At 39.8% G+C, this 10,174-nt stretch overlaps 1 protein-coding gene across 1 annotated transcript in view; it reads right to left on the bottom strand.

Annotated features, from left to right (window-relative positions):
- Nucleotides 1-203: 203 nt before the first annotated feature.
- Nucleotides 204-10,174, bottom strand: part of LOC138948055 (uncharacterized) — a 13,874-nt gene continuing 3,903 nt past the window's right edge. Inside the window, exons 3-5 of the mRNA XM_070319583.1 lie at nucleotides 3,595-3,702; nucleotides 1,786-1,956; nucleotides 204-284 (exon numbers count right to left, since the gene is read on the bottom strand). Of these exons, the coding sequence (XP_070175684.1) occupies nucleotides 1,807-1,956; nucleotides 3,595-3,702 (258 nt within the window). The 3' untranslated portion in view covers nucleotides 204-284; nucleotides 1,786-1,806. The remainder of the gene's footprint in view (nucleotides 285-1,785; nucleotides 1,957-3,594; nucleotides 3,703-10,174) is intronic.

Here is a 10,174-nt window from a genome sequence, read left to right as displayed (position 1 = left end):
ACAAATTCGCACACACACACAAACACACACACACACTGTCTCACACACACAAACACACACATACACATACATACACACACACACACACACTGTCTCTCTCTCACACACACACAAACACACACACACACACACACACACACACACACACACACACACACACACACACCCACACACACAAACAAACAACGTGACAGAAGTCTGCATAATACTTCAAGAAACTTTATTCACATGATGTCCGTGAGAAGTCAAGAATATACCCGTGTTCATGTCTGGTGACGATTTCTCTGAAAATTAAAACAAGTCGCGTAAGGCGAAAATACAACATTTAGTCAAGCTGTCCAACTCACAGAATGAAACTGAACGCACTGCAATTTTCCAGCAAGACCGTATACTCGTAGCATCGTCAGTCCACCGCTCGTGGCAAAGGCAGTGAAATTGACAAGAAGAGCGGGGTAGTAGTTGCGCTGAGATGGATAGCACGCTTTTCTGTACCTCTCTTCGTTTTAACTTTCTGAGCGTGTTTTTAATCCAAACATATCATATCTATATGTTTTTGGAATCAAGAACCGACAAGGAATACGATGAAAGTGTTTTTAAATTGATTTCGAAAATTTAATTTTGATCATAATTTTTATATTTTTAATTTTGGTTTAAACAAGATTTTATTAAAGAAATACAGGGTGGCATGTATATGCGATACAGACATTTGTGACCACACAAGCTAAGCTTATGTTAAGTGTGGTTATAAATATGTACATCATTTAATTTTCAGAGCTTGTTTTTAATCCAAATATAACATATTTATATGTTTTTTTGAATCAGGAAATGATGAAAAATAAGATAAACGTAAATTTGGATCGTTTTATAAAAAATTGTTTTTTTTACAATTTTCAGATTTTTACTGACCAAATTCATTGATTAATTTTTAAGCAACCAAGCTGAAATGCAATAGCGAGGTCCGGCCTTCGTCGAAGACTGCTTGGCCAAAATTTCAATCAATTTGATTGAAAAATGAGGGTGTGACAGTGCCGCCTCAACTTTTACAAAAAGCCGGATATGACGTCATCAAAGACATTTATCGAAAAAAAGAAACAAAGGTCCGGGGATATCATTCCCAGCAACTCTCATGTAAAATTTCATAAAGATCGGTCCAGTAGTTTAGTCTGAATCGCTCTACACACACACACACACACACACACACACACACACACACAACACACACACACACACACACACACACACACACACACACACACACACACACACACCGGCGCACACACACACACACACACACACACACACACACACACACACCACGACCCTCGTCTCGATTTCCCCCTCTATGTTAAAACAAAAGAACAGTATTCGTGTGAAATCAACAGACAAATAATATGGGTGTTTGTTTTGTTGTCTTGCAAATCACATAGCCGGTCTTTTACATTTCTGCTCTGCGTACGTATCCGTGTGTGTGTGTGTGTGTGTGTGTGTGTGTGTGTGTGTGTGTGTGTGTGTGTATGTGTGGGTGGGTGTGTGCGTGCGTGATTGTGTGTGCGTGTATGCGTGCGTGCATGCGTGCGTGATTGTGTGTGCGTGCGTGCTTGTGTGTGTGTATGTGTATGTGTGTAAAGTGTGAGCGTGCGTGTATGTGTGCGTGTGTGTATTTGTGTGTGTTTGCGTGAGCGTGTGTGTGTGTGCGTTAGTGCGTGCGTGTGTGTGTTGTAAGCGTGCGTGTATGTGTGCGCGTTTGGTTGCGTGTGGTTAAAAACACCAGACATGTCAACTGACCCGTGTGCAGACTGTGACGATCTAGTTGGAGGCGGGCATGTAGGCCACCTTGGTGACGTCCTTGCGAGCACACTCCCAGGTCTCCAGGCGGCTGTGGTAGGCAGAGGAGGCGGCGGAGTGGGACATGTGGCTCAGTCCCGTCTTGGCCTGGATCTGGTTGTATACCGCCTCCTGTTGTAACACGACAAACAAAGATTGTGTTGGACGCTGTTAACTGCAGTAGGGGGGGGGGAGGGGAGGAAGAGAGTAGGAGGGACTTGGTGCCCAGTCCTGTCTTGGCCTGTATCTGGTTGTATACCGTCTCCTGTTGTAACACGACAAACAAAGATTGTGTTGGACGCTGTTAACTGCAATAGGGGGGGGGGGGGGGAGGGGGGAAGAGAGTAGGAGGGACTTGGTGCCCAGTCCTGTCTTGGCCTGGATCTGGTTGTATACCTGTTGTAACACGAGAAACAACACAATGTGAAGGGCACTGTTGACGGGGCCATGGTTAGCAAAAGGACATCTTGCCAACATCTCCCTGACAAATTGGCACCACCTGCAAGACTTCACCTTAAAAAGAGGGGGGGGGCGGAGAGAGTAGGAAGGATAGAGTGCTCAGTCCTGTCTTGACCTCAATCAGATTGTACACTGCCTCCTGTTGTAACACGCATCATTGTCACTGTTGTAACACGAGAAAGAAAGAAAACATCGGTCTGTTGTACCACGCATCATTGTCACTGTTGTAACACGCATCATTGTCACTGTTGTAACACGCATCATTGTCACTGTTGTAACACGCATCATTGTCACTGTTGTAACACGCATCATTGTCACTGTTGTAACACGCATCATTGTCACTGTTGTAACACGCATCATTGTCACTGTTGATGAGCGGGTGCAATAAGTTCAATCAGTTGTTGCTCTCATGTGTGTCAAAAGATCAGAGACTAAGGGAAGTTACTGATACCATGTGTGTCAAAAGATCAGAGACTAAGGGAAGTTACTGATACCATGTGTGTCAAAAGATCAGAGACTAAGGGAAGTTACTGATACCATGTGTGTCAAAAGATCAGAGACTAAGGGAAGTTACTGATACCATGAAATAGCAAGATCTGACTTCTTCTGGCAGAACGCGCTGTACGCAGCTTGGCACTGAACGCGCTGTACGCAGCTTGGCACTGAACGCGCTGTACGCAGCTTGGCACTGAACGCGCTGTACGCAGCTTGGCACTGAACGCGCTGTACGCAGCTTGGCACTGAACGCGCTGTACGCAGCTTGGCACTTCGTGAAGTCTTTGCAAAGTCTACTTAGAACTCAATTAGTGAGATTTGACATCGATTGAACAAACCAAGACCTTGGCCTTTCCATTTGGAAGAAATTCTTGGCCTTCCCATTTGGAAGAAATTCTTGGCCTTCCCATTTGGAAGAAATTCTTGGCCTTCCCATTTGGAAGAAATTCTTGGCCTTTCCATTTGGAAGAAATTCGCGGTTGCAAAGTTCGAGAATACGTCATGAATGCAATTATGGCTTTTAAAGCTCTTTCTGCTAAGCCATGTGCGGGAGACACACACACATACAACCAGACAGACAGGCAGACAGACAGACAGACAGACAGACAGACAGACAGGCAGACAAACAGGCAGGCAGGCAGGCAGACAGACAGACAGACAGACAGACAGACTGACACAGACTCATTTCGTATTAGATCTGAGTCTAGGTGAACAAATTGCATGCAACTCTAACAACTCGTCCAGTCAGAAAGCGGCACCCGTCCCGTTCGCGATATACACATGTTGTCTTTTGAAACTGAGCAATGTGAGACTTACGGTGAAGGCGTGGAGGTCATCCATGTTCCGGATAATGGCGTCCCACTGTCTGTCCGACTGTGCCTCTACGATGTAACACCCGTCACGGTTGACGAAGATCACGATGTCCTGAAAACATAACGGCAGTTTCAACAGAGAGCACAACAGACATATTCAAAACCGGTATGGATATAAACATTATACTGTTGTGTTTACGATTAGGGACGCACAGAGCATGAGAGAGAGAGAGAGAGAGAGAGAGAGAGAGAGAGAGAGAGAGAGAGAGAGAGAGAGAGAGAGAGAGAGAGAGAGAGAGAGAGAGAGAGAGAGAGAGAGAGAGAGAGCAAACTAACAGAACTCTGAACACAGACAGACGCACATTATAGGCACAAAGAACACTGAACACAGGCAGACGCACATTATGGGCACAAAGAACACTGAACACAGGCAGACGCACATTATAGGCACACAGAACACTGAACACAGGCAGACACACATTATGGGCACACAGAACACTGAACACAGACAGACGCACATTATAGGCACACAGAACACTGAACACAGACAGACGCACATTATAGGCACAAAGAACACTGAACACAGACAGACGCACATTATGGGCACACAGAACACTGAACACAGACAGACGCACATTATAGGCACAAAGAACACTGAACACAGACAGACGCACATTATAGGCACACAGAACACTGAACACAGACAGACGCACATTATAGGCACACAGAACTATGAATTGTGGATTTGAGAAAGGAGAAATGTCGGTGACTCAGAGACAGAGGAAGGAAAAAATAAAACACTTTTGAAAAATTGGAGACCAATTACTCTGTTAAATACGGGTTATAAGATTGCATCAACGTGCATTGCAGAACGGTTTAAACGTGTTTTGCCAAATTTGATTCATGATGACCAAAAAGGCTTCTTGAAAGGAAGATATATTGGTGAAAACGTCAGATTAATATATGATACCCTGTTCTACTCAAATAAACATAATATACCTGGCCTACTTTTGATGGTCGACTTTGAAAAGGCTTTCGACAGTGTTGCCTGGTCATTTATTGAAAAATCTTTGAGCAAATTCAACTTTGGAAATGACATGAAACGATGGATTTTTACTTTTTATTGCAAAATTAAGTCCTGTGTTTCAGTTAATGGTCGGTATTTAGCATGGTTTAATGTAGGTCGAGGCACCCGGCACGGGGATCCGCTGTCACCTTATTTATTTTTGATTTGTGCCGAAATATTGTCTCTTATGGTACGCCAGAACAAAAAGATTTGTGGCATGAATATTGGTTTAAGCGTGTTTATTCAAATTCACATACACACGTTTCAAACAATAACAACATTGAGAACGTTAACAAGCAGATTGCTTATGGACACGTTCTTGAACTTATAATCAATACACATTCAGATAGCAAAACATGGCGAACAAGTGATAGCTTCAACACTTATCTTGATAATCTTTAATTATATTTTATACAAATAGGGTAAAGAGAGAGAGAGAGAGAGAGAGAGAGAGAGAGAGAGAGAGAGAGAGAGGGAGAGGGAGAGAGAGAGAGGGAGGGAGAGAATGCCTGGCTACATCAATTGCACAGTTAATATAATATCAGCCGAAGCGATTAGTTAACATAACATAGTCTTGTACAACAGAGAATATTTTCGTGTTCAAAGATATAGTTAAATCAGTATTTCCAAACAAGAGTGTTTTGCAGTCCAGAACGTGTGTTGGCAGACTATTGAATAAAATGGTTCTATGTTCTTTAAATTTTGGACAGTGTAATAAGAAATGTTCAGAATCTTCCGGGCATGCTCCACACGTACATTCTAAATTATCAGAGAGGTGTCGGTTAACTAAGTCTTGTTGCAAATCGCTCATGTTTAATCTCAACCTGCTGTGAAGTACCTGTCCCTGGCGGTTGCCTAGATAATAATACGGTGGAACAACAACATCTCCATCGGTCAAATACCTTTTAAATTCACCAACTGACTGCGTTTGTTGTATATTTTCTGGAAGATTATTCCACAAAGCTGTCGTTGAAGGAAAAAATGAAGATTTATATAACTCACTTCTGCACAATGGAAACTTACGTTCAAGAGGGCGTCGTCTGTGGTAAGGATTTACATCGGAAACCAGGACCGGCAGTTTGGAATATAAATATTCTGGGGTTAAACGATTTACAATTTTATAATACAGCAAAAGTTTATGACGACGTCGCCTTTCTTTCAGGGGCACAAAACCCGATTCGTTATACAGTTTTTGGTGGCTTGTGCCACGTACTGCACCTACAATGATTCGGATTGCATCGAGATGCAATGTCTCCAACTCGTCTGCCAAACACTGTGTACAGTTATCCCAGATAACGTCCGCATAATCAAACAATGGTAACATAAAGGATTTATATATAACTTCAAGTGATTTTCTGTTTAAACGATGCTTGAATAAACCAAAACACGCAATTGACTTTCTACATTTAGCAATTAGACTTTTTATGTGGGAATCCCATTTACAATTACCTTGTAGAATGACGCCAAGGTGCTTGTGATTTTCAACATCAACTAAGTGTGCATCTTCGAAATACAATGGTGGAAGTAAAACATTTTGTTGCCTACAAATGTCCAACAATTCTGTCTTTTGACAATTAAAAGTGACTTTCCATTTAGAAGCCCATGTGCGAATTTTATCCAAATCAGAATTCAAAATCTCTGCTCGTACATCATCGTTATCTAAACTTAAGTACATACTCGTATCGTCTGCAAAGAGTTTCAACACTGATTCAAGACCAACACCAATATCGTTAATATAAATGAGAAATAAAAGAGGTCCTAAGACAGAACCCTGAGGGACACCAGCAGAAGGGGTAGCATAACTTGATTTGGTTCCTTTCAATACTACTGCTTGTCTGCGATCGCTCAAGTAATGTTCAAACCAAACAAGCAAGGGACCTCTTATACCTATCGCCTCAAGCTTGTGGAGCAGACCGCGATGCCAGACTTTATCAAAAGCTTTGGATACATCAAAAAATATTGCCTGTGACATAATGTTTTTATCAAGTGCAACACAAAAATCATCATATATACTCAATAGTTGATAAACAGTCGAATCACCAGCAATAAAACCAGATTGGCAGTGTGTAATCAAATCATAATTTTTCAAATAACCAAACACACGGATTTGTATACATTTTTCAAGCACCTTCCCAATACAACTCAGCAAAGAGATTGGACGGTAGTTGGAACAAGCACTCCTATCGCCTTTCTTAAAAATGGGCGTAATGTGAGCAGTTTTCCAGACAACTGGAAAAACACCCTCAGACAAGGATCTGTTAAAGAGAACTGTAAGCGGTGGAACGATAACAGGTAATCCATCTACAAGCAGTTTATTATGTATTCCGTCAGGGCCCACGGCCTTGGATAAATTTAAATTCCTTAACACTTGGACAACTTCAGCTTCTGTTAATTCAAAAGTCGATAAAGATGTATTACACCAATTTGCCTCGGGCAGGGGATCGTCTGGATTTTCAACTTTAGACTGGCTTTCAAAATAATTATTAAACAAAATCGTTTTTTCACAAATGTTATCAATAATTTTTCCATTATCTTCTAGCGGTGGAATTTCGTTACATGCAACACCTTTTTTCTTCAAGAAGGAATTAACAAGTTGCCACCAATTTTTGCTTCCGAAGTTCTGTTTACAATTTATCCTCTCATCAAGTTCTAGAAAATAATCTCTTTTTCTTTTACGAATTTCATCTGTATACTGATTTCTAGTCAGGCGGAATAATGCCCACTGCTCAGGTGTATTTAAGCGCTTAGCAACTTGATGTATACAATTTTTTGCGTTTCGTAATTGTAAAATATGTTCAGTCATCCATGGGGCATCATCTTCACGTACTGTTATTATCTTAACAGGCATACATGTTTTTGCAACACGGAATAAATGTTCAGAAAACAAGGCAGCAGCTTCGTCAATGGACGCATTTAAAACTGTGTTCAAAAGATCAATTTTGTTCAATTCAAACAAAAATGTATCAACATCTAACTTGGCATAATTATATATAGTCCTTTTGAACTGACCTTTTTTTAGTCTCTGTGACGTTAATTTTACACATGGCACAGAATGGTCACTACAAATGGGGGGTAACACTACAACTTCACTGATTAAGTTTATACTCGTGGTCAGGATCAGATCGATGCATGAGGATTTAGTTTCTGTAATACGTGTGGGTTCAGTAACGAGCTGGTGCAGATTGTTTTTTTGTATTAAATTAAGAAAGTGGGGAGATGGATTATTCAAAAAATCTTCGTTAAAGTCTCCAAGAATTAGAAATTTATGTGGTGTTCTCATTACTTAGGGTTATGAATATTCTTGGCGAAAATATGTTATTGTCACAATTCGCCGATGATACCAGTCTGTTTCTTGATGGTACAGAGCAATCATTTTGCGAAAGTATAAAAGTGTTACAACATTTGGCATCACTATCAGGTCTGAGACTGAATTATGATAAAACAATTGTAGTTTGTTTAGGACCTTTAAAGTTTTGCAAAAGAAGATTTTTGCCTGATATGAATTTTACCTGGAACCCGGATAACTTTAAAGCACTTGGTGTTATTTTTTCAGTAAATGTATCCGAGGTTGTTTTTCTTAACTATAGAAAAGGAAATTCAAAAACTTCTGAATTCATGGACCAGAAGGAACCTGACACCTTTTGGTAAAATAACAGTTCTAAAAACCTTGGCTATTTCCAAATTGACACATTTGTTTACGAATTTACCTGATTAGTATGATGGAGTTAAATAATATTTTTTTCAAATTTCTTTGGGATGGAAAAAGAGATAAAATTAAAAGAACTACGGTCACCCAATCCTATGAAGATGGAGGATTAAAGATGGTTGACGTGAAATGTTTTCTGTCATCTCTAAAAATTGTTTGGTTAAAAAGAGTTGTTGGTCTTACTGGATTAATATCAAGATTATTGTTTAAAGCATGTCCATCTGTTATAACAATTAATATGAGAGGAGAGGAATTTGCAAATGTTTTGATGCAGAGAATGGAAAACCCGTTTTGGACCGATGTTTTTAAACATTATAAGAAACTACATGAAAAATCTGACCCTACAACCTTTAACGATTTTGTATCAGAATGTTTACATTATAATGTTAATATTCGCAGAGATAAAAAGACAGTGTACATTCAAAACTGGATTGACAATGGAATTGCTCAGATTGGTCATATTTTGGGACAAAATGGATACTTATCCTATAATGCGTTTAAAATTAAATATCCAAATGTGCGAGGAGATTTTGTATTGTATCAAGGTGTAATCCAGGCTGTTAAAAAATATCAGAGAAAAATCGGCTTAGAATTTGATAAACATTTTATTATGACAGAGCCCATTGTGTGGAAATGTATTTGTAAAGGTAAGACACAACTTATTTACAAAAAACTGATTGAACATGTTACGGTCCCAAAATGTATCGAAAAATGGTCTGAATCTTTAGACTGTTTGTTAGATAAGAAGGCTATTTTTCAACATGTTTTTAAAACAACAAAAGACACTTGTCTGAGATGGTTCCAGTACCGATTATTGTACAGAATTTTGCCCACAGAACGGTTTCTATTTTTGCGAAAAATTGTGGATACGTCATTGTGTACATTTTGCGGTAGAAATGAAGAAACCCTTTTACATATGTTTTGGGAGTGTGATAAAGTGCAGACTTTTTGGATAGAATTTGTAAATTGGCTAAAGGCGAACTGCACCCATTGTGACAATTTAAAACTGTCTAAAGAACTGGTTCTTCTTGGAGTTGCGAACAATGTAGTCACCGATAAAGCTTTTGATGTGTTAGTAATCTGTGCCAAACACCACGTATATATTTCCAAAATGAACAAAAAGACCCCTCATTTTCAGACATTTAGTAGAAATTTTAAGCAAAGATTTATTTGTGAAAAGTATAACGCAGTTGTGAATAATACAGTAGATACATTTTACAAGGATTGGCGCCTGTATATGCATGTTTTGATGTAACCCTTAGGTTTTTTCTTTCTTAAATCCTTTTGATACTGCGACCACCAAGCCCTGAACATCCCCCCTCCCCCACCCATCCTCCCACCCCATGTATGTTGTAATTGTTCAAGTGTTTTTCTGTTGTATGGTTCTGTCCCTTTGTTTAGGTGATGTCCTATCATGTATAGCAAATACATGTAAAAAAATTTTTTTTAACAAACTTCACAAAAAGAGAATAAATTTTTTTTTAAATTAAAAAAAAGAACACTGAACACTGACAGACGCACATTATAGGCACAAAGAACACTGAACACAGACAGACGCACATTATGGGCACACAGAACACTGAACACAGACAGACGCACATTATAGGCACACAGAACACTGAACACAGGCAGACGCACATTATAGGCACAAAGAACAAGCAGCCAGCGAGACAACAAAAGGTAGACATTCTTACAGTCTGTGAAAAAGACTTTGAATACCAAAAAGACCAACACACACACACACACACACACACACACACACACACACACACACACATACACACCCACCCACACATACACACACACAAACAC

Source organism: Littorina saxatilis, linkage group LG15 (genome assembly GCF_037325665.1).
Source record: "Littorina saxatilis isolate snail1 linkage group LG15, US_GU_Lsax_2.0, whole genome shotgun sequence".
NCBI lineage: Eukaryota > Metazoa > Mollusca > Gastropoda > Littorinimorpha > Littorinidae > Littorina > Littorina saxatilis.
This window is presented reverse-complemented; position numbering and strand designations above follow the sequence as displayed.